At 36.4% G+C, this 24,874-nt stretch overlaps 3 protein-coding genes across 9 annotated transcripts in view; all 3 read left to right on the forward strand.

Moving 5' to 3' along the window:
• LOC308686836 (lysine--tRNA ligase-like) overlaps window positions 1-9,816 on the forward strand; it is a 77,470-nt gene extending 67,654 nt beyond the window's left edge. For all 6 annotated transcript variants that reach the window (XM_081358871.1, XM_081358872.1, XM_081358873.1 and 3 more), the window contains 8 exons: window positions 97-216; window positions 296-458; window positions 2,881-3,054; window positions 3,181-3,266; window positions 5,270-5,355; window positions 6,477-6,603; window positions 8,500-8,643; window positions 8,772-9,816. In XM_081358871.1, coding sequence (XP_081214997.1) covers window positions 97-216; window positions 296-458; window positions 2,881-3,054; window positions 3,181-3,266; window positions 5,270-5,355; window positions 6,477-6,603; window positions 8,500-8,643; window positions 8,772-8,846 — 975 coding nt within the window. In that variant the 3' untranslated portion in view covers window positions 8,847-9,816. The remainder of the gene's footprint in view (window positions 1-96; window positions 217-295; window positions 459-2,880; window positions 3,055-3,180; window positions 3,267-5,269; window positions 5,356-6,476; window positions 6,604-8,499; window positions 8,644-8,771) is intronic.
• A 39-nt stretch (window positions 9,817-9,855) lies between these two features.
• Window positions 9,856-17,209, forward strand: gcshb (glycine cleavage system protein H (aminomethyl carrier), b). 2 transcript variants are annotated; one of them, XM_081358879.1, is made up of 6 exons: window positions 9,914-10,348; window positions 11,225-11,274; window positions 12,636-12,715; window positions 14,819-14,882; window positions 14,962-15,093; window positions 15,173-15,589. In XM_081358879.1, exons 1-6 carry the CDS (start codon window positions 10,221-10,223, stop codon window positions 15,268-15,270), a joined length of 552 nt encoding a protein of 183 aa, XP_081215005.1. In that variant the 5' UTR covers window positions 9,914-10,220; the 3' UTR covers window positions 15,271-15,589. The 2 variants fall into 2 exon arrangements, with proteins under 2 accessions (XP_081215006.1, XP_081215005.1); XM_081358880.1 differs by lacking the exon at window positions 11,225-11,274 and having other exon boundaries at window positions 9,856-10,348; window positions 15,173-17,209.
• Window positions 17,210-19,396: 2,187 nt separating this feature from the next.
• Window positions 19,397-24,668, forward strand: rpl13 (ribosomal protein L13). Its single transcript, XM_081347254.1, has 6 exons — window positions 19,397-19,497; window positions 20,060-20,175; window positions 20,258-20,399; window positions 22,308-22,481; window positions 22,696-22,752; window positions 24,466-24,668. The coding sequence occupies exons 2-6, from the start codon at window positions 20,072-20,074 to the stop codon at window positions 24,622-24,624; spliced, it is 636 nt and encodes a 211-aa protein (XP_081203380.1). The 5' UTR covers window positions 19,397-19,497; window positions 20,060-20,071; the 3' UTR covers window positions 24,625-24,668.
• The last annotated feature ends 206 nt before the right edge of the window (window positions 24,669-24,874 follow it).

Raw genomic sequence — 24,874 nt, forward strand, 5'->3', positions numbered from 1 at the left:
TTTTCAATATCATGCGGATTGAGATGGTCTGCTGAGAGAGTTTCTTCAATTGCTCCATGTTTTACTGGTTGCCATTTTTTTTAATGTGTTTTACAGATTGAAACACCGATGATGAATCTGATACCTGGTGGTGCTGTAGCAAAACCTTTTGTCACCTACCACAATGAGCTCAATATGAACCTCTACATGAGAATTGCTCCTGAGCTTTACCATAAGGTAAATGTGTCACTGTTCAAATTTGAAATGTTGAAGTTCTTGAGTTATATTGGATATCTAACCTTCATCAATGTTACAGATGTTGGTAGTCGGTGGAATCGACCGTGTGTATGAGATCGGGCGTCAGTTCCGTAATGAAGGCATCGATCTTACCCACAACCCTGAGTTCACCACATGCGAGTTCTACATGGCTTATGCGGACTATCATGACCTGATGGAAATCACAGAGAAGCTTCTCTCAGGTTTGTTAGAGCGGGCCAAATCCAATTTATTTTGCTCATGTGACTTAAATCTGATTTTTATATATCGGTATGAACGGCACAAACCACATGTAATCTGATCTTTTCAATTCTGATTTGGGCCACTTCCATATGTGGTCCTAATTCTGATACAGGTCTGATGTTTTACAATGTGACCTCAGTCTGAACAGTCACATAATTCATGTGACTTTTACGTCACTCTAGATCAACATTTGTCACAATTCGGAACTGATGGACATTCAATTCAAATTTATTTGTATAGCGCTTTTCACAAAACATTGTTTCAAAGCAGCTTTACAGGAAGTGCATTTCAGAAATGTACATAGAAAAATACAGTTAGTTAATCATGTATTAATTTAGGGCATAACGTATCGCCAGCGTCGAGTCGTCTCTTCACAGGCGTCGAGTCATCTCTTCACGGGTGTTGGGGCATCTGAAGTCTCCATGAGAGGCTGGATACAAACTGGAGCTGACAAACTCTATTTACAACAGAAAAGCAGATGGGAGATAATTATTATAGCTGCTGTTCATAATATTAATGCTTTCGATCTGATTCAAGAGCCTCGCACAATATCAGGAAGGCCATTCCAGAGTTTAGGAATGGCCTTCCTGATATTGTTCAAGGCTCAGACTCGCTGTCCCAGTTTAAAATTAGATTAAATACGCATCTCTTTAGCCAAGCATTCACATAATACTTACCTTTTATACTACAGTTTACAGGACATCACTCTGGTAGTTCTTTGAATATTGGAAGACTCAGTGGAGGGACGGTGAGCTGTTATACGCTTAAATATTACAGTGACCGCTCTATACAAGCAAAATTTAAGGAAAAACTGTACAAGAAAAACATTGCACTCTTAGTCTGCGTCCTCATATCACCTTCGCACAAATTCGCTGGCTTCTGCGGCACATAACCTTATAAATGAATGCCTAAATGCTGACTTCAGTAACCTCTGTGTTTACTTAAATATGACAGTACTTGCCGTATTTGTTATCGTTCTTTTGCGTGTGCAGTGCAGTTCAGGACCGTAACCACTTCACACTCAAATCTGATATTTAAAAGCTAATGTGAAAAAAAAAAAAAAATCAGAATTGAGCATTAAGGCTTGCAGGGTAAACGTAGCCTTAATCCCCTGCCATACCTTGTTCTGGTCATTTCACGCTCTGGAATGTCCTGCATCCTGGAATGTCTGCATGAAGAGGATGGAACGTCACAAAAAAATAAAAATAAATACGATACACTTCAGCTTATTAAGAAACTGACCTCAAGTGGAATCAAACCAGAATTTCTCAGTTCTGTAGTTTCGCTCATAGTGCTTCTTAAAGGGATAGTTGAACTGGCTCCAAATTGCATTGAGGAAAAATAAACACTGATAAGTGGCATCGGAGTATACCGTAAGTCACATTTTATTATTACATTCTGAGACAAATGAGAGTGGCATACATTATAAACATTTAATGTCAAGCCTAAACTAATTTAAAGAGAAACCAAAACTACTGGCATGTGGGAAATGCACTATACAAATAAACTTGGGCTCATGTAGATCGCTCATTCAATACGAATCCAAATGTGCACGCTTGACGTTTACTGCAAGTCACTTTGGAATATAAGTAATCTGTTCATATACGGATTCCTTTTATGATTTTAATTTTATGAACTAAGTTTTGGTTGAGGGACAAAAATCTCTCAGGTGTCATTAAAACTATCTTTATTAGTGTTCTTAAGATAAAGGGAAGTCTTGTGGGTTTTGAAACGACCTGTGTGCAAGTAATTGACGATGTTCATTTTTGGGTGAATTAAATCTTTTAACATGAATTTTTTGACTGTCATAATTCTGTAATTCCATGATTTTTCAATGATTTAAAGGGATAGTTCACCCAAAAATGAAAAATCTATAATCATTTGCTCGATCTCTGGCCATCCCAGACTTATGGCTTTCTTTCATGAAATAAACAGAAGTGAATTGGTGCCAAGCACAAACTGGCACACACAGCGGACATGACCGTAATCCATTCAACCCCAGTGGATGAATCAATGTCTTCTATTGTGAAATGTTTGGTGTGTGTAAGAAAAACACTAATGTTTTTAACTTTAACAGTTTTAACTGTTAATCATTGCTTATGGTCTACTGTAATACGAGCATTCATGAGAGAGAAGTTGTGACATGTGAAGACATTGATTCACTGGGGTCGTATGGGTCACTGCCATGATCACACACACCCATTCACATGAATTATATGGACACACACAGAGGGATTCTTTTCCTAAATATCTTTGTTTGTGTTTATCTGAAGAAGGAAAATCATTTACATCGGGGATGGCATGAGGTTCATTTTTAGGTGAACTATCCCTTCATTTATATAACATGTCTGAAAACACCAAGTGACGTTTCTGCTTTCACAGGAATGGTGAAGCACGTTACCGGAGGCTATAAGGTGACGTATCATCCTGATGGTCCAGAAGGACAAGCCCAAGAAATAGACTTCACTCCTCCCTTCAGACGGATCAGCATGACTCAAGACCTGGAGAAGGAACTGGGAGTGAAGTTTCCAGCTCCTGACACCTACGACAGTGATGGTAAGCGCTACAGTCAATAAACAAACGAGCACAGAGAAGAGCTGTTGAATCACTACATGAAAATGACTTGACATAATCGAACATGTGGAGCTTTACTCTTAAAAAAGTTTTTCTTTTTTTTGACAGAAACGCGCAAGTTCTTAGATGACCTTTGTGCTCAGAAAGAAGTTGAATGCCCTCCTCCTAGGACGACTGCTCGTCTTCTTGATAAGGTATGATCCTCGGGCCAAAAACTGACACTATAATAGAAATGCGATGGAAAAGAGCTCAGGGAGCCGGATTCACCAAACATTCCTAGGAGTAAAATTCTTCTTAACTGCTATTTTATTACTTAAGTATAAAGTTAAAGGAGAACTCCGGTCAATTTTAACATTGAGCTCATTTTTTTGTACATTTGGAGTGCTGTCAGTACAGAGAACAACGACAAAAATCGGTGTTGCCTACACCGTGTTATCCTCTTTTTAAAATTTGCACCCTGTTGACTTCAATGAGGCAAGTTTTAAACCTGCTTTTAGCCTCTTAACATCCTTGATGTGTCATTACAAGTGCCCAGCTAATGTGAGTGATTCCTTCAGAGTGAACACGGGTGAATCTGACTGCAGTAGATGTGAAAGATGAATAAAAATGATGTTTATTCAGCCAGCGCACATACCTGTGTTTACATCCTGTTTTCGGTCGAAGTCCATAGTAGTCGATTGTCGAGTTCACGCGCGTGATCATAGGTAACTAAACCTATGCGTGTGAACTCGACAATCGATTACTATGGACTTCGACCGAAAACAGGAAGAAAATACAGGTATGTGCGCTGGCTGAAATAACATAATTTTTATTCATATCTTTCACAGGAATGGTGAAGTAATCCACTTTTATTACTAAAAGCAGGTTTAAAACTTGCCCCATTGAAGTCAACAGGGTGCAAATTTTAAAAAGAGGATAACATGATGTAGGCAACACCGATTTTTGTCGTTGTTCTCTGTATTGACAGCACTCCAAATTTACAAAAAAATGAGCTCAATGTTAAAATTGACCGGAGTTCTCCTTTAAGAATACGTTGTATTCCCAAAAACATTTCTTAAGATTGATCTAAAGACAACACTTTATAATGTTTTTAAAAATCATTGTAAATATCTTACGTAAACTTAGGATAACCTCCAACTTGTCTTAAATTCCCAAAGCTAACATGTTTAATACATTTTAAATATTAAAGGGATGGTTCACCCAAAATTTAAATTTTGTCATCACTCACCCTCAAGTTGTTCCAAACCTGTACGAGTTTTTCTTCTGATGAACACAAAAGATATTTTGAAGAATGTCAGTAATGAGTGGAAGAATGTGCGTGATGATACGCATCCATTTTCTTTCTCAATTGTTTACATTTAATACATGAACTAAAATAGGCTATAAATAACTGCCTTATCTTAAAATTTAAGGAAATTATTTTTTAAATCTAGGACATAAATTATAAATAAATATGTAGCAAACTGAAACAGTTAAAAGAGAAATATCAATGTGAACAATTAACATTGACATTGTCTTAACATTGAATGAAAACTCAGTTTTTCAGAGGTCAGAACACAAACAAAATATATATATATATTATATAAAACGAATATATAAAATATAGCAGCAAACTGAAACGCAACAACATGAACAATGAAGCTAAACCTGACTAATCTCACCAATCTCAATCTTCGCATATTACGAGAAAGGAACAAGTTTGTCCACATTGTTGGAGAGAAGTGAGCTCTGTGTCTTGCTCACAGTGAAGCCGGGCTTTGAGAAGAAGTTAAGTTAAACGTCATGATGCCGTAAGCGATTACTAGTTAAGATTCCACACTCCGCACGAACACTTGGATATGTGCCTGATATTAGCGCACCTTTATCGAGGATAACGGCCATGTAAGGTGGCTAAAATTAAGTACTACTACTAGTTGCATGTTTTAAATAAGTCATGTTTAAGGTCACACATCACCCTCTCAGTATTCCCACACTTTGGATTTTCTGCCCGACATTACCGCATGGACCAGCCGTGTTAACCATCTGTCCAGAGAAATTGTATGATGCTCACAAAAATATGTATTAACACCAAAAGCACTCAATATCATAAACAACAGTTGGCTTATTTACAAAAGATGTGTACTTTGTTCTTTGTGTTCATCAACATGTACACATTTTAAACTGATTTTGCCATATTATTGTTGATTTTTCCATATAGTTGGTGGGAGACTACCTGGAGGTGAAGTGCATCAACCCAACATTCATCTGTGATCATCCACAGATCATGAGTCCTCTAGCAAAATGGTATGTGCCTGACTCTTGATTTCTAGTTATTCACTCTGTAGTTAAATCACACATGATCTAACCCAGGGGTGTCCAATCCTGCTCCTGGAGGGCCAACCTCCTGCAGATTTGAGCTCCTACCAGCTTCAACACACTTGCCTGGACGTTTCTAGTGAGTCTCTGTAAACCCTAGTTAGCTGAGTTTGGGTGTGTGTACCCTCTGGTGGTGTTCTGTCTTTTTTTTTTTTTTTTCTTGTTTTGAAATTAAGTATTGCTACTGCATTGGAAACCTTGATGACTTTTGTGGCCGTAAAAAAACCAAACACGTTTTGTTCACGGTCAAAAATGTCCGCCATAGGAAATTAATGGGAAATGCGCAAATATACGAAAATACAGAGAATATTCTGTGTACAATCTACGAATCATTCACTATGCAGAAAAAAGTTCACAGCAAAGAGGGGTGAAACTCTAAAATATCAAGAGTGCAAAATAAACATTGAAATCAAATTGATTAACCTCAAGTATTCCTGTTACATTTTTGTTGAATTTTGATGTGTAACAAAATGTATTTTTCTGTGTTCAGGTTTGACTGTAGTAGTAAAATTAATGCAAAAACACTTCAAACCAACATTTCAAACAAACTCATTTCAAACAAAAACCTTTACAAAAAAGTTGTCTTTGAGATTTCTAAAGGTATATCCAAATCCTCAGCTTAATAAAGAATAAGTATTTGAGATTATAAAGCCTTTTCATATAGAGCTATATAGGAATCTAATGGTTAAAACATGGCATTACAGATGGTTTTGTTTTTTTAACTTCCACCAGATGGCATTAATGCCTTCAAAATGTTTTATTTTAAAGGCATGGTCTCTATTTTAACATGAAATGCTGCTTTAATTGAAAAGTAGTAAAAAAAAAGATTTTTAATTATTTTCAATGGAATTTTTTTCACATCAATATCAATTAGTACTATGAAATTCTCTCAAAATACAAAGGAAAAAATAAAAAATATTACTGAACAAAAATATACTACATTTATTTGACCAAAAACAGTTAAATTTGGAGCTGAACTCCCCAGGACAGGTTTGGACACCCCTGATCAAACGCATTCAACTGATGTATTGTCTGTCTCTCCTCCTCAGGCACAGATCACAGAAAGGTCTGACCGAGCGCTTCGAACTCTTTGTGATGAAGAAGGAGATCTGCAATGCCTACACAGAGTTGAACGATCCTATCAGACAACGAGAACTGTTTGAGCAGCAGGCTAAGGTGAAGCTGAACTATCAAATACCTCATTTTCTGTGTTAATCTTGTCCTGAAGTTTAATTTCGGGGGACTTTCTCAGTTTTCAAATTTTGTCCTTTAAAAATATCAAACTATTGAAAAAATTCCAATCACTTGCTGTTGGCTCTGGTGGTTTGTGTTGATACACTGTATTTGCATGGGTATTGCAATTATATTGAGAAGTATACTAATTGTAATTAAACAATTATTTTGTATTCACGTTAGACTAATTACACGATTACATTTAGTGTTTTCATGATATCTGTATCATGTACGTTACCATTCAAAGGTTTGGGGTCAGTAAGATTTTGCTACTTTTCAGTAAGGATGCATTAAATTCAAGGGGTGGTTGATTATGATTTCACTTTTCTAACTTTAGTTAGTGTGCAATGTTGCTGTTTGAGCATAAACAACATCTGCAAAGTTACAATGCTCAAAGTTCAAAGGAAAGGGAGATATTTTCTTTTAAAGAAATTGCTTTTTAAGGACTACAACAAACTGCTGGTATAGACTACACGACATTCCTCCTGGGTTAGTGACATCACCAACCCTACAATTTACATAAGCCCTGCCCCCGGGAACACGATTTATCATGACAGAATATGCTAATCAATGACTAGAAGATAACTACACATAAGCTACATAAATTCATTAGCTAACCATTCAGAAATGTCCTGTTGCTTCTACATGTTGTCACCTCTTCTTGAGTCTCTCCATCATTGTATGACTCTTCGTCTGATTGGTTTGAACATAAAAGGCTAAAAGTTTTAGAAATTTTCAGTGAGTGTCTGAGTGAGGTAAAGGACACAAGCTGTTGAAGCTCCGCCCCCTGTGCCGGGAGCAGCAGCTCATTTGCATTTAAAGGGACAGACACAAAAACGGTGTGTTTTTGCTCACCCTCAACAAGTAGCCTAACAATTTTAACATGCTATTTAAAAATGTCTGTGGGGTATTTTGAGCTAAAACGTCACATACACACTCTGGGGACATCAGAGATTTATTTTACTTCTTGTGAAAAGGGCGTTATACAGCCCCTTTAAGCAAAAGTGACAGTAAAGATTTTTGTAATGTTACAAAAGATTTCTTCTATTTCAAATCAATGCTGTTGAACATTCTCTTCATCAAAGAATCCTGAAAAAAACTCTATCAGCATCAAATCATCATATTAGAATGATTTCTGAAGGATCATGTGACACTGAAGTCTGGAGTAACAATGCTAAAAATACAGCTTTGATCACAGGAATAAATTACATTTTAACATGTATTCAAATAGAAATCAGCTATTCTAAATTGGAATAATATTTCACAATATTACTGTTTTGACTATTTTTAATTAAATAAATGCAGCCTTGGTAATAAACATATGAGACGTCTTTCAAAAACTTGAAAAAATCTTTTTGAATGGTAGTATATAGGGCTGGGCATTAGACGAATTTCACAATTCGGTTTCGATTAATTGGAGCCTATCAGGGACAGTACATGGCCAATTTCCAATTTCTTTTGAATGCACTCTCTTTACCTTCTTTTTACAATTTGCGATCACGTGTCCTCCGTGTAGAGGGAGCGGCGGTACGGACCACACATTTTACAAGATAAGATGTTAAAAGACGTCAATGACGCTCAGGAACTGTTGCACAACAAATCCTCAGACACCGTTCTGTCAGTCATCTCTCCCTACTATTTTCACGTGATGTACTGTAATGTAACCGACTACAGCAGCAAGCCTAACTTGTCCCCTTTGGGGCTCCGTAGAATGCGTTACTCATTTTTCCATGCCTTTTCGAATTCAGAATTGGCTTCGGGCACATCACTACTAAGCTGCTTTGGGTAGAAACTAGAAAGTAACCTCCAGGTGAATGAATGTTCATGTTGTGTCCGCAGGCCAAGGCAGAAGGTGACGATGAGGCGATGTTTATTGATGAGACCTTCTGCACTGCCTTGGAGTACGGGCTTCCACCCACGGCTGGATGGGGCATGGGCATCGACCGGCTCACCATGTTCCTCACGGACTCCAACAACATCAAGGTATGACCCACCATGACACCTTTTCATTAGAGCTACTAGAACCTGTAAATAAATCAGTCAAAGATGATTCTGTGTGGATGGTTTGAAATTAAAACTCTGATCTGAATTGATGTGCTTTCCTTCTTCAGGAGGTGCTTCTCTTCCCTGCTATGAAGCCTGAAGATAATAAAGCAGCTTCACCTGCAGAGGGCACATCAGTGTAACTCTGAAGAAAACACACCTGAGGATTAACTGTCCAATTTATTGTCACTGGCTAGGGTTATAACCTGAATATTCAAGACCTATGCACTGTTCATAATGGAAGGAAGGATTTCAGCAGTTCTTTTAACATACGGCTCACAGTTTCATGGGGAATAGGAACCCTGTTTTCTTTTCTCTGTTGCCCGTTGTCGATTTCCTGCAGTTTTGTGACCTGGGGTGATTAAACGAGATGTTTCTTAGACATATTTGGATGTTTTATGATCTTCTGTCCAACTGTATTTTTTAACAATGGCTGTTCATTTAAATCCCATTAAATAATGACTTATACAACCCAAACGGTTTTGTGTGTTTTGTTTCTGTATCACAGGTGGACATCATCTCATCTTAGTTTTCTCTACTTTTGTATAATATGTATAATATGCCTTTTTAAAGCAGTTTTGTAATGGTGGTAGTTGTCATAATTTGCAAGCTTGATGAACTCTAAGGCCTGGTTTCACAGACAGGGCTTAGATAAACCAGGATTAGGCCTTAGGTAAATTAGGACATTTAAGTAGCTTTTTATAAACTTTATAACAATACTGGTGTGCTGTGCATCTCAAGACAAAACAATGATACTGATGTATTTTAAGATGCATTTTAGTCTGGGACTAGCTTTAAGCCTCATTTGTGAAACCAGGGGAAAAAACTGGCCCCAACAAGTATGAATATCATTGCATTAGACAGTAAAACAAGTGTATTTTAACCATTTATTTTTTAGAAAGATTGTACAATATTTGATATTTTAATATAATCAGAACATTTTACTGTTTTATAAAACTTATTTATACAATATGCATAAGTAATAAGTGTAAAAAGTGACACTTTGGATTGTCAAACGTTAATGGACCATGTTTAATTTGATTAATGACACCTGTGGTTACATACAGGTGTGACTTCAGACATGCAGTGAGAATCACCAGTTGATTAAAAGTAATTGGGAAAAAAAAAGGAAAAGGTGTATCTTTCTAGTTTGCAGACGTCACTTGGTTTGATATATGCATATATGACTTAAATATCCACATATTTTGGGGGCCCCTCTAAAGAAACTAATGTATTATGTACATGAACGTTGGCTTCGACTTACTGTGCTACACACATCCTTTTGCTTTCGTCATGTTTGGACTTTGTATAATGGGTCGTTTAGTCTGTGCCAATGTTCTTGTCGTTATCGATATCTCTGTTCTCAGTCTAACTTATCAGCACCGTGAGGTCCCTGGTTTAGCGTGAGCGCGCTTCTTGCCTCTGTCGCGCGCCTCTCGCTCGGTCAAGTGCATCAGGCTGGAATTTCATATGTGAAGCCCAGAGTCGGTGAAGATGGCGATGTGTGCGGCGCTCAGATGCGTTTCGACAAACTTTTCGGCAGCATTGCCCCTGCTCTCGAGACCTGCACATGTCTGGACGTGCCAAAATTCGCTAAGACCAAACATCTTAAGGACGCTTTACACGAGCTCGCGGCTTTCGGGAGGTAAAAACTTTACTGAACTCACGGTTCCCACGTTTTAACGTTACATCTCACATTTAGCTTTTCCGTAAGGACTGCAGCCATTCCTGTATGCGTCTTTTGGTCTTTTCAAGAGCTTTAATGTGCTGGAATCTAATGTGTGCTTATCAACTGAATTAGAATTGAGATTAAACGTTGGAACTTTGGTTCGTTTGTTACGTCATGCATGTCTTGTACGTTTTATTCGTAAGTTACTTGGCGAATTCGATTTTCGAACAACTTCTCTTTATTTTTAGTCTCTTTATTTTTGAAACTTTTTCGTTATTGCATTATTTTTTTTTCTTCTATTCTGCGTTATTTAAAGCGATTTGTTTACATGTACATGTAAGGTCAATGTAATTTTTGCTGACGCTTGCATCGGATCAAACTCGTCATGCACCAATTTTCTCGCTACAGTATTGTCATTTGGCTTTGCGATCTTAAAATGTGGCTATTTAAAGTTAAGACCGTGCTCCATCCCGTGCCTGTGAAGTTTGATTAGAGGCCCCTGACTCCACATTATATCTCACCGAAATCTGTCAGTGACAAATCTGTGTAATATGAAATTACATCCATGCATCACCTCCATTATGTTGCCTCAAGATCAGAAATAACAACAGGAGTGTTTTGCATAAAGCCCAGCCATGTTCCAGCATTCAGCCCTGCTCACAATCTGGTTTAAACCTGTATTGTTTCTGCATGGGCTGATGATAGAATCCGACTCATTTGAGGCATTACCCCTCTGGGAATCCTCAGCACTGGTTCATTGGTGTGCCAGACTATTTTCCTTAAAACTATGTTCTTAATACGCAGTTTATATTATGTTTATTTCAAATTATGACTGCTTGCTTTCTTAATCAGGTCCCGTGCCAGGGATATCGAGGCATTCCTGACATTTTTGTCATACGGAAGTGGGTGTTTAATGTGAATCACTTGTTTTATCATGTGAAACTAATTTTGTTGCTTTCTTGTACAGAAACCCATGAATGGGGTATTTAAGAAACCTGTTTGAAAGCCAGTTATTTTGCAATTGCTGGCACAGAAATTAAAATCATTCAGCATGCCCTAACGTGACCTTTTTACTGTTGCTTCTTCCACCCTCAGTGACTGCGTCATGTTCAGTACAATGGTATGAGAAGGTAGTTTCAATCATTTAGAAAACACAATGCAGTGAAATGGAGCGACTGATCTGGAAATAATTAATGCATCGTTCGCCTCATGGAGTTCAAATGGTCAACTATTATCAGTCAGGAAGTTAATATTTATATACTAATTGTACTTGAAAGAAAAGTGTCAGGTTTAAAGTAATAGTTCTTCAAAATATAAGGGCAAATAATGATTCTCATGTCATTCCAACCCCATTTGACCGACACACACATATAAAGCATTTCTGTAGTTTACATGGAAACAACGCTGTCATTTTCAAAAACTTGAAACCCGTTTTCAAAGTTTGCATTTTCTGGCCCCCCGAAACGCTGTTGTCATGTAAATAAACAGCCAAAATGCATAAAAAGGTTTCCGTTTTTAGTTGAAACCGGTGTTGTCTAAATGTACCATTGGATCTTTGAAAGGCCCGTTCTTTGTAATTGCATGAAAAAGAATGATCAGTACATTATTCAACATTTCCCCATATTGTCTTTCACATTAGAAAAAAGTCTTAAGTGTTTATAACAACGTTAGAACTAATTTGACAGCTATTAATCGTTTTTTGGGGAGTGAAATAAAATAAAATATTTGATGAAAAACACTTAAAAAAAAACTTAAATGAAACCATAGGCTGACTTTTATTTAATGGATGTCAATGGAGGAGAGGCTTCACTACGCTGAATAAACCACTTTTGTGGGAGAACGGCTTATCATTTATTGAATCAACAGTCTTTTGGCTAATCGTCAACGTTTGCTCTTAAACATTAAATCTGGATTGATCTATTTTAAGAGTTAAGACTGATTTTTTATTTTTTTTTATAAGAAAAGTCACGCACAATAGCATGACAAGTATGATTCAGTGTACGCAACTTCTCATTCATGGTATCCACAAACAGTGATTGACTGTCGCAAGACTGTAGTCAAGACTGTATCAATGATTGAGATTGGTCATCAAGGCACACGTGATCCAAGTTAGCCGTTACGCTCTCTCCAACGGTAGAGCCACGGACCCTCGTATCTCCCTCCCAATAATAAGACCGTCTCTGCTTTAACTAACTGTTCTGTTTATCTTGATCTTTTTATGATTAAAATTCTCTTTATTAATCAAATTGTCTTGTCTTTACAGCTCTGAAGTTTACAGACAAACACGAGTGGGTGCGAGTGGAGGGTGGTGTGGGTACTGTCGGCATCAGCAACTTTGCTCAGGTTTGCTCCCCTCTATAAGGAAATGGGTCGGTTCAGTTTCAAATGTTTTATCCTTGTTTTTACACTTTTTACTGCTGAAACGGCATGAACCCTGTTACCTCTCACTGTCTTAGCACTGGGACGTTTGCCATTATATATAATATCTTAGTCTAAACCTACACCAATCTTGACAAACTACATATACAATTGACAGAGCAACAGTAATTTTTATTAATTTGCGACAAGAATATTCATCAGTGTCATAAGGCGTGTTCAGATCTTTTTGAAATAGTGATGCACTTTAAAAAAAAATATAAAGAAAGACAGATCGATTTTCCATTTGTGATGAGGCGGCGAGGTCTTCTTTCTCTGCAAGTCTTTTATGTTAGTTAGGCCATGGTCAGACTGCCAGCAAATTAAATTTTTTCCATATCCAGATTTTATCCATATGGGTTTTTGATAGTCTGGACAGCAAAAAACACACATGAAATCAGATTTTTTCAAATCTGATTCAAACCAAACCAAAAGATTTTTCCAGATGCGTCTCTGTCTGGACAGTGCACTCTGGCTGCTCTAATCGGGATTTCAAATTGTCACTCCTAAGGTGACACCGCGATAACATCAAAACTGGTGATGGAAATACAGGACATTCATACATGTATACCAGTCGTCTCCACACAAATCTTATTTGATCATTAGCAATTGATTTGCCTGCAGTCTGAACACAAAGCCTTAGAGGTTGAATTCAACTCAAATACTGCCTGTACTGCTTCTGAATAGGATGCTTCCTTTGTAGATATTGTGAAAAATATGGTTCAGATCATGTCATCTAGTGGAAATGTTTGGTTTCAACCACTGAAAGCTCGTTGTTTGAGATATCAGCCCAGATTTATGGCTTTGATTTTCTTGCCGTTTTAAAGTTGAACATGTTTTGTAAAATATATATTTTAAATAAAATGTATATATGTTTACATTTTTGTGCACTTAAACTCCTATAACTTTTTTTCAATATCCACTTCTACATTAATCTGCCAAATGTCTACCAAACCCAAAATCTGTGCTCCAAAGTATTCAAGAGTCATAACAAATTTAAGTTAGAAATGTCATTTTCAGGTATATGCTCAAAAAGTGGGACTGACAGTTAAAGGGTTAGTTCACCCAAACATGAAAATTCTGTCAGTAATCACTCACCCTCATGTTGTTCCAATCCCGTAAGACTTTCGTTCATCTTCAGAACACAAATGGAGATATTTTTGATGAAATCAGAGAGCTGTCTCACTCCTTCATTAGGCTGCTAGGTAATTGCATCTGCCGGTCCAGAAAAGTTAGTAAAGACATTGTTAAAATAATCCAAGTGACTGCAGTCGATTGTCGAGTTCACATGCATAGGTTTAGTTACTCGACAATCGATTACTATGGACTTCGACCGAAAACAGGATGTAAATACAGGTATGTGCGCTGGCTGAAATAACATCATTTTTATTCATATCTTTCACATCTACTGCAGTCAGATTCACCCGTGTTCACTCTGAAGGAATCACTCAGCTGTGAACTTGTAATGACACATCAAGGATGTTAAGAGGCTAAAAGCAGGTTTAAAACTTGCCCCATTGAAGTCAACAGGGTGCAAATTTTAAAAAGAGGATAACATGATGTAGGCAACACCGATTTTTGTCGTTGTTCTCTGTATTGACAGCACTCCAAATTTACAAAAAAATGAGCTCAATGTTAAAATTGACCGGAGTTCTCCTTTAAAGGGAAAATTCTGTGATTAATTACTCTCGCTCATATTGTTCCAAACTCGTAAGACTTTCGTTCATCTTCGGAACAAAAATGAAGATTTTTTTGATGAAATCTGAGATCTTTCTGTCCCTCCATTGACAGCTACGCAACTACCAGTTTGACGCTTCGAAAAGTTCCTAAAGAGATCGTAAAACCAATCCATATGTACTGAGCGTTTGAGACTAAATCTTCTGAAGAGACACAGTCGCTTTGAAAGAGAAAAAGATCTCTCAATTCATTTGTGTTCCGAAGATGAACGAAAGTCTTTGGAACGAATTAATGCTAGTTTTCATTTTTGGGTGAACTAACCCTCTAATGGTCTTCCCCCTTCTGTCACCACAGGAGGCGTTAGGTGACGTGGTGTACTGTGGGCTTCCAGAAGTGGGAACAAAGCTTGAACAAATGGGTGAGAATCATTTGAAATCTCCATCTTTTGCCCTCTGGCCGTTACAGCATAGACATCACGGATTGTGTTTTTCCCCCAGAGGAGTTTGGTGTTTTAGAAAGCGTCAAAGCTGCTAGTGAGCTGTATTCTCCACTGACCGGAGAGGTGACCGAGATCAACACAGATCTGGCAGATAACCCTGGACTAGTAAATAAAGCCTGCCACGAAGACGGTGAGTGCAGCTGAAGTCACCAAATACCTTACACGCATGTATAATACACTGCTAAAACATTCCTTTCTCCTTCTTGAAGGATGGTTAATTAAGATGACCATAGAGAAACCTGCAGAACTTGATGAACTCATGGATGAAGCTGCTTATGAAAAATTCATCAAATCCCTTGATTCATAAAGGTTTTCAGACCCTTCAGATCCTTTATGGCTACTTCATAATGCTGATGGTAGAACGAGTACTAATACAAATCTTTTTGAAATCTATTTATTTTGGTTTTGTAATTTCCTTTTCCACCAAAATAATCTTTTGTAATGCGCTAGTTTAACAAACGTTTGCCGTCAAGGGCCAAATATTTCAAAGGGCTTTTGGATCCAGTCTGAGGTGCTTTACATGGACTCAAACAAAGAGAGGGCTGATTGTCTTAAATAGTATGTTTGCCAGTATAACGCGTGTGACGTTAAAGTAACATGACATGCAATAAAATCAAACATTTCGTAACATTTTTGAGCCAGTTTGCTTCTGTTCTGATGTGTTCAGCTCTTTCCATTTCACATTCAACATTGTAACTTATTGCTCTCATACCTGCAATACACAATCAGTTAAACACACACAGGAGAACTGTGATCGTACTCACAGCAAATGCTTTCATCATCTTTTACCAAAATATCTACAATAGCGTTTAAACGTTTGAAGTGGGTCATGCTTTTGATGAAATCAAAGTTTCTTATGCTGACCTAGGCTATATTTATTTGATTAAAGCTGCATTAAGCAACTTTTCATGTTAAAAATACCCGTTTTCTAACCCATACATGCTTAAACAATTGCCTGATGGGCTGAATGAGCCCTTCTCTGATCACTGAGATTGTCTCTATAATCCTGTAAAGTAAAATAAATAAGAGGGATTCGGGTCGGAATTTTAGACTGGGCGTGACGTCATGCGCGTTCACGGCACGCTCACATAGCTGTGCCTGGCAGGTTTGTGTATTCGCCGGCATTCTCCGTAGAAGATGGATTGTAAGAGACCTGCTTATAGTTCATTTCAAACACCAACGCAAACTCCACGTAAGATAAAAAAAAGAAAACTTTTGTCCGTGAGCGTGCACACCTCTGGTTGCAGTTTCGCTTGCCGCCAGAGGGGGCATAGTTCTGCAAAAACTCAGAGACTTGCGCAATGCACCTTTAAAAATAGAGTAAAACTAATATTGTGAAATATTACAATTTAATGTTTTCTGGTTAAATATATGTCCAAATGTTATTTATTCATGTGATGCAATGCTGAATTCTTCAGTGTCACATGATCCTTCAGAAATCATTCTAACATGCCGATTTGCTGCTCAAGAAACGGTTCAATGTTGCGATGCTTAATATTTTCATGGAAACCTTGACTCATTTTCTTCAGGATTCCTTGATGAATAGACCAGCATTTATTTGAAATATATATATTTTTTTTTGTAAAACATTCACAAGAAATGCTCCAGTTTGTTTCTGATAATTATTTTCTTGGTTGGCAAACGGCACTGAAATCCTTTGAGACCGTGTTTTGTTTCTGTACTGTACGTTATGCAGGGTTTGTTTCGAGAGCCTGATGCTGGGAGAAGTGTAGAGAAAGAAGGGAACATGGCCGCCGCACAGCCCAGCACTCCTTGACCTTTGCCCTTAGATTAAAAGATTAAAAGATTGAGAGGTTCAGTGTTCCAATGATCAATGATTAATGAAGGGGAGATCACAGTATCTCTTTCTGCCTGAAGAAAATCTGAAACCTGTGTTAAAGAATTCACATTAGATTTCTTTCATAACTATCTGATCAGAAGGACATTTATTTAGAGGTTTATAAAATTGCTTATTTTGGTCACTATATACAGATTGTATCTGTAAAACTGATTAATATTTATCTTGGAAGTCCATGTAATGAAATGCAACCATCTCTGGTAGCAAAACAAATATGGCTAATTGGTTGAGCATGCATATGTAATGAAAATGACATTTTGACATTGATAACATAGGCTAAGTGTTGAAAGCAAATGAATATATTATTTAAGCCTTTGTTTTACCATACCAACAGTTTTTGTTTTGAAACTCACGAACGAGCCAGTTTGAATCAACAATAAAACTGTTCAATAAAGAAAGAACCTGTGTGGCTCTAACGAACAATTACTTTCCTGGTAAATCCTGCCATATTTTCTGATTTCTATGCAAGGACTTACGACGCCCCCTAATGATTGATTTTAATCCTCATTAGACTGCAGACAATTGTTGAATTATTTTTACTTCCCGAAACCCCACGGAAATATCAGAGAATTTCAAAATGAAAATGTTACAGATCATGCACATGTGTCTATTAGTAATATTATAATATAGTTCAGTTGTAAAGTAGGCCTATTTAGAATCCATGATAAAATCCTTATCAAGACATCACCTATGACTCCAAAGGTAATGGTAAAATATGGAAATATAAGTCTGTTGGTCGTTTTCAGTATGGAAACCCTAGACAAGTTTGTCAAAATTGTCTGTTAATGTTTGTGCAGTGTCGGCAACAACATTCCTGCAATAATTAAGTATATCAAAGTGCATTAAGGTGCTTTCATATTTTAAAATATTATTTTAGTATAATGTAGTATGATAGTTTAATTCCTTCTACTATATTTTTTCATTATGCCTATTAGTTCTATTTTGAATAGTTGATTTATTTGATGTATAATGAGTTATGAGTATATATATATATATATATATATATATATATATATATATATATATATATACACACATATACATACATATATACACATACATACATACATACAGAGAGAGAGAGAGAGAGACCAGTCAAAAGTTTGGAAACATTACTATTTTTTATGTTTTTGAAAGAAGTCTCTTGTGCTCATCAAGCCTGCATTTATTTAATCAGGTATTAATAAAATACAGAAAAAATAATAAAACTATATTAAAATATGATTACATATATACTGATATATAAAAATATATACTGGTTTTCTCTTTTAATATACTTTAAAATATTAATATGTAGAATTTTAATAAGCATCATTACTCCAGTCTGTCATGATCCTTCAGATATCATTCTAATATGCTGATTTATTATCAATGTTGAAAACTTTGCTTAATATTTTTTTCAGGATTCTTTGATGAATTAAAAGTAAAAAAAAAGAACAGCATACTTAAAATAAATATATTTTGTAACAATATGCACTGCCGGTCAAAATATTGGGGTCAGTCAAATTTATATATATTTTTTTTATAAGTAATTCATAGTTTTATTCAGCAAGGATGTTAAATTTACAATAAAGGGTAGTAAAGATTTATATCGTTAGAAGATATTTCTATTTTGAATAAATGCTGCTCTTTTTAACTTTTTATTCATCAATGAATCCTGAAAAAAGTATCACAGGTCCAAAAAAATAATACTTTTTATACTAGCAACTATTTCCGACATTGATAATAAATCATCATATTAGACTGATTTCTGAAGGATCATGTGACAATGAAGACTGGAGTAGCCTATTGATGCTGAAAATACCATAGACAGTAAAACAACTTTACATCACAGAAATAAATTGTATTTTAAAGTATATTAGGCTATAGAAAACCATTAATTTAAATTGTAATAATTTTTCACAATATAAAAAAGAAAATCTGTATTTTTGATCAAATAAATGCAGGTTTAATGAGCATAAGAGATTTCTTTCAAAAACATTAAAAATAGTAATGTTTCTTTTGACCGTTAGCTACCATCTAACGTTACTTATGCATTTTTTTTTTTTTTTTTTTTTTTTTACGCATAAAATTAACGACGCTTTCATTTACATTCGTGCGTCAGAGCCTATAGTAGTCCGACAGCAACTATTAGTTGAATTTTCTAAACATTTAATAATTATAAAACTATCAGTTGTCGAACTTTTAATCTACGTCCCATCCACGTGCTAATTTGTCGCAACAAGATCCGGCTTCACCACAATATACTGAGAAACTCTTTCAAACATGAGATCACAAAACAAAAAGCTTATAAAAACAATACAAATTTTAAAGCTTTTCAAATACATATAACTGCCCTGATGTTATAAATTTTCATTTCTGTATTTATTATTATTATTATTATTTTATTATTATTATTATGAACATTTATACTTTAGTTGTTGTTGTTATTCTTTGGTTTATACATTTTGAATTGTATTTACAATGCCTTGTATCCATTTTGTTTTTTGTTGCATTGTACTTGAAATGTTTGGAATTTAACTAAATAATAAAAATAAAAATAAATAAAAAAAGATCCGGCTTCACACTTCCGGTTGACCGGCGCGTTGATCGCTGCTATTGGCTCTTTTCTTCACTTCCCATAAAACCCTGCGTTGTCATTTCCTTTTCCCTTTCAGCCATTTTCCGCTATAGACGGTATGTGCATTTATCCCGGCTAAACATCAAGTTTATCCGCTTTAATCCTCAATATCTCGTTATTGTATTATAATTCAAACAGTCCAACCTTAAAGTGTACTTTGTTTTACGTGCGTACCAGTCTATATTGTTGGTGTTTTCTTCTCTTGAGAGAGACAAAAGATACTTTTAGTACACGATACCGTGTTGCAGCTCCACACTCACGTTTCAAAATGTCTATTTTAAATGTTAAACCGCCGCTCATGAACCAGTCAAGTGTTTAAATGCCTAAATAAACGAGTCCACATAAGAGCTATGTGTGTTTACTGTCGGTTTCTACGAATCTGTTTTCTTTGCGCTTTATTCCACATGCACGACACCAACATCAGGCACTAGCTTAGCTCATATGCACTGTCTCGGCTTGTGCTTGTGACTTTCTTACTACATTTGCATGGCTGTTCTTATAACTTTCCTGAACGTGCAGTTCTTTCTAGAACCATCCGACAGCGCAAAGCTTAAAGTAATTCTGGTTTAAGTAAATTGAACATGGGTCATCACGCTTATGACATTTGTTTTGCATTAGGAGTGAACAACCATGGCTCCCAGCCGGAATGGCATGATTTTGAACCCTCACTTCCACAAAGACTGGCAGAAGAGAGTGCGCACCTGGTTCAACCAGCCCGCCAGAAAGCTCCGCAGGTAACAAGTTTGTGCTGACAAATGTGTTAATGCTTCATCATGGAAAGTGCCAGTTTTATTAAAATGCTCCCTTTTCCCTCAGACGTAAGGCCCGTCAGGCAAAGGCTCGGCGTATTGCTCCCAGACCAGTTTCTGGACCTCTGCGACCCATAGTCAGGTGTCCAACCATCCGGTATCACAACAAGATCCGTGCCGGACGTGGTTTCACCCTGGAGGAGTTGAAGGTAACTTTGGTGCCAAGTTGTGCTAGATCTTAAAGACTTAGTTCACCTAAAAATGAAAATTGTCATTTACTCAACATCATGTCTTTCCAAACTCTTAAGCACAAATCAGGAAGTCTTTTAATGAAACTTCTGAGGTGTATGTCTCTCTTTTTAAGTCCAGATAACTTAAAAGGTCCTAAAGGCGCCTTAAAATTAATCGAGTGGTTTAATCCAATTCTTGTAAAGAGATGCAATCATTTTATATGATAAACAGATTTAATTTAGGCTTTGGTTTACATCTAAACGGTGATCCACACTAGAGGTCGACCGATAGTGGATTTGACAGGGTTGGACATCGCTGGCTGATACGCGATTAATCAACCGATAGCTTTTAAAATCCCTATTAATTAAAATAAACATTATGCATAAAATAGTGCTGAACTTTACTAAAGTAAACAAAAGAAAAAACAGTACTTAACCATGCAAATGTACTTTACAAATAATTATACCTTGGTCATTCATGTTAGTGCATTAGCTTTAAGAGATGCATCTTTAAAATGTATTAGTAAATGTTGAAATTAACTGACGGGAAAAAAAATTAACCTTCATTTTACAAATGGACTTGTTAAAGCGTTAGTATTTCATTTAAATCCAAACAGTCATGCTTACAGATGGCTCGTTAAATATCAACACAAAGGACAGAGCATTTAAATTACACATGTATATTAAATGTATACACTCACACTTTATTTGCTTTTATTTTAGAACACTTGATTATCTAATCAAAATGAGTATTACAGTGACGATCAAAATAACTAAATTTGATGTGTTTCTGATTTTTGTTTCTTTCGGCTGCATTAATGTATCAATTTGCTTTCTCGCGTCACTAGCTTTAAATATGCAATTTTGCTGCATAACGAATGCATAAGCTCTAGTGCTGAATAATGGAAGTGGACCCTTCTCAGACGCTCCAGCATTGGACGCAACACAGGAAAAACTGCATGAAATATTGCAAAAAATTAATCAGCAAAACTGATCAATCCTTCGACATCTAATCCACACGCATACATGGAGCATATACAAGATATCAGATACTCAGATTCCAGATTTTCAAATATTCGTATCTCGGCTACATATTCTCCTTTCCTAACAAACAATACATCAATGGAAATCTTATTTATTCAGCTTTCAGATGATGTATACATCTCAATTTCATAAAATTGACCCATGTGACTGGTTTTGTGATCACAAAACCAGTCATAAGTCGCACGGGTATATTTGTGGCAATAGCCAACAATACATTGTGGGGTCAAAATGATCGATTTTTCTTTTATGCCAAAAATCATTAGGATATTAAGTAAACATCATGTTCCATGAAAATATTTTGTAAATTTACTACCGTAAATATATAAAACATTTATTTTTGTGAGTGAATGCAGCACAATCACCAACATAAATGGACAAATTTAAAGGCGATTTTCTCAATGTTTCAATTTTTTTGCACCCTCAGATTCCAGATTTTCAAATAGTTGTATCACAGCCAAATATTGTACTATCCTAACAAACTATACATCAATGGAAAGCTTATTTATTCAGTTTTCAGATTATGTATAAATCTCAATTTAAAAAAAAATTGACCCATGTGACTGGTTTTGTGGTCCAGGGTCACATATGGTAAGTGTGTATGATATTTTTGGGTGAACTATCTCTCTAACTCTTATGCAGTTCTGTCTGATTGTTCATACAGTGCGCTTGCGGTCATTTCAGACAGTCAAATGATGACAATACTCCGGAATCGCTGTACTTCCTTGATGATCCATGAACCCTTTTTGCTGATGACTGTTCTTGACTCTGTTTGAGTGTCAGGGCTGCCCCAGCATTATCACGTCTCACATGTCTGTCCTGTTACACTGTAATCTGTCCATACAGGCAGCAGGAATCAACAAAAAGGCGGCGCGCACCATCGGCATCGCTGTTGACCCTCGCCGGCGTAACCGATCCACAGAGTCTCTGCAGTCCAACGTTCAGAGGCTGAAGGTGTATCGCTCCAAACTCATCATCTTCCCGAGGAAGGCTTCTGCGCCCAAGAAGGGAGACAGCACTGTAAGTGGCGTACTTCAGTGCATAAAGCTTTCTAATTCATCAAAGCAGTGTTTGCAGTCAAGTGATGACACTTTCTCCGGAATCTCTGCACATCCTTGATGACTTTTGAACCCTTTTTTAGCTGATGACTGCATACTATTCCACCATAATTCTGTTTTTTTTTTGTTTTTGTTTTTTGACTGTTTGTAACTCTTTTTGTGGTTTTGTTGTGTAGGAGGAGGAGATTAAGATGGCCACACAGCTCACTGGACCTGTCATGCCCATCAAAAACGTACGTATCTTACCTTTTAACCATATAAAGTCTACTGAATGATTCTTTAAAGTCCTGGTGCATATTTTTTTGTTGTGAAATCTTTAAAATTTTAAGATGAACACTTGCTCGACAAGCAACTTTTTTTTAAAAAAAAAATATGATCCGTTTAGTGTTGTCACAATACTGGATTTTCTAACTTTAATACAGTACCTTGAATTTTATTTATATCACAGGGAAAACCGGCCATAGATCTTTCATAGATCTTATATTCTAGGGAATATATATATATATATATATATATATATATTTTTTTTTTTAAGCTTCAAAAAGTACATGACACAGTGTAATAAATATCAATCGGTTTAAGAGCCATGATCACTTCATATGGCCAACAGATTTTAATTTAGGGTTTTATACATAAACATTGAGCATACATTTAGGTGAGATCACTTTAATGGTAATTGGTCAGCTAATGTATGTTTTCAATTTTGATGCGATAGATTACACAGCACAAGGACGCTTGATTTCAAACTTTGAATTAAATTCACTGAAGACAAGTTAACAGTAATAAAATAAGGTCAAATAAACATTAAATTGTCAGTGCCATTGTTTTGTCTCAAGATGCACACCAGCAATGTTTGTTTTCTAATGCAAGTTAATGACATGTATTCATTTATTGAAATGCCCTAATTGAACTAGGACCTAATCCTGGGTTAATCTAAGCCATATCTGTGAAACCGGGCCTATAAGTAGTAGCACAAATAAATACAATAGAATAAAGGTACAAATGAACTGTTTCGCTGAAATTCAGGCCATGTAACACTATTCAACACTATTCAGCCGGAGCGTATGAGATAAGTGAATGAGAGGTGTGTGTATCGATACTGTGGGAAATAAGTATTGGGAACAGTTTCAGATATTTCAGTATCGAAAAATCTGTATTTGACAACACTAAATCCATTAGGCTTTTGAGGAACGCTTATTTGTTCATCTCTCAATCATTATCATTGTGTTGCATTGTTTTGCCCCCCACAATAAAGACTACATCTACAACTAAGCATTTAAATATCATCATCATAAGACAGGGGTCCAATCCTGCTCCTGGAAGGCCAATGTCCTGCAGATTTGAGCTTCAACACTTGCCTGGAAATGTCTAGTGAGTCTGTAGAGCCTGATTAGCTGGATTCAGGTGTTTAATAAGTGTTGGAGCTGAACTCTGCAGGACAGTGACCCTCCAGGAGCAGGATTGGACACCCCTGTACCAAGACACATTATTGGGAGATATAGAGTGACAACTGATATATACACTTTATCAGAGTAATCTGCTATACTCCTATAAATATTTGTTTTACAAGCCATCCATTTTATCTTTTTGGCTGTATAAATATCAGCAACTTTACCAAATTGCATTCCTTGAATTTGTTTTTTTTCCTTGTATGTGCTCCATATTCTCCCATATTATACTGTGATCCATAAAAGCATCATGTATGATACTCAACAAAAATCATGCAATATTGTTTTCTTCATCTTGACTTGAAGGCTTTGTTCCATTTCAAAACATTAGATTTTTCTGACTGTTTCATATGTCAGTTTACTGGCTTAAGATACAGTGAGTAATGTGTGGAAATTGGATTTTCTTTCCTTTGTTTTTTTTTTTTTTATAATGTTATAGTTCTTCATATATAATGTAGTGTTTTGTCGCAACTGAGGAAGTGTCCTTGTTTTCTGCAGTTTTTCCCGAAAGAGAAGGCCCGCGTGATCTCAGAGGAGGAGAAGAACTTCCAGGCCTTCGTCAGCCTGCGTATGGCCCGTGCCAATGCCCGTCTGTTCGGCATCCGTGCCAAGAGGGCAAAGGAGGCCGCCGAGCAGGACGTCGAAAAGAAGAAATAAACGTTGATTTGTAAGGAACTGTCAAAATAAATGTCTAAAAAATCTTTTGTCTTTGGAGTCATTTCTATATCATGTAGACTTCTGTCTGGTTTGTGGAGGATGTTCAAATGCCAGTGTGATGTTTGGTGAAATGCATAGATTCTCAAACTCAAAAAGGGACTTTTTATTTAAACTTCCCAGCATTGCTCAAGTCATTTAATTAACGGAACACTGATAAAACGTACAAACTGAATGTCACAAAAGTATCTTC

Source organism: Scardinius erythrophthalmus (assembly GCF_964197995.2).
Source record: "Scardinius erythrophthalmus genome assembly, chromosome: 2".
NCBI classification, from domain to species: domain Eukaryota; kingdom Metazoa; phylum Chordata; class Actinopteri; order Cypriniformes; family Leuciscidae; genus Scardinius; species Scardinius erythrophthalmus.

Coding starts and splice junctions, on each gene's coding strand:
- gcshb (XM_081358879.1), top strand. CDS start 10,221: ATGCGTTTCGACAAACTTTTCGGCAGCATTGCCCCTGCTCTCGAGACC. Junction 10,349..11,224: donor GAGCTCGCGGCTTTCGGGAG/GTAAAAACTTTA, acceptor TTTCTTAATCAG/GTCCCGTGCCAGGGATATCG. Junction 15,094..15,172: donor TAAAGCCTGCCACGAAGACG/GTGAGTGCAGCT, acceptor TCCTTCTTGAAG/GATGGTTAATTAAGATGACC.
- rpl13 (XM_081347254.1), top strand. CDS start 20,072: ATGGCTCCCAGCCGGAATGGCATGATTTTGAACCCTCACTTCCACAAA. Junction 20,176..20,257: donor CCCGCCAGAAAGCTCCGCAG/GTAACAAGTTTG, acceptor CTTTTCCCTCAG/ACGTAAGGCCCGTCAGGCAA. Junction 22,482..22,695: donor CCAAGAAGGGAGACAGCACT/GTAAGTGGCGTA, acceptor TTTGTTGTGTAG/GAGGAGGAGATTAAGATGGC.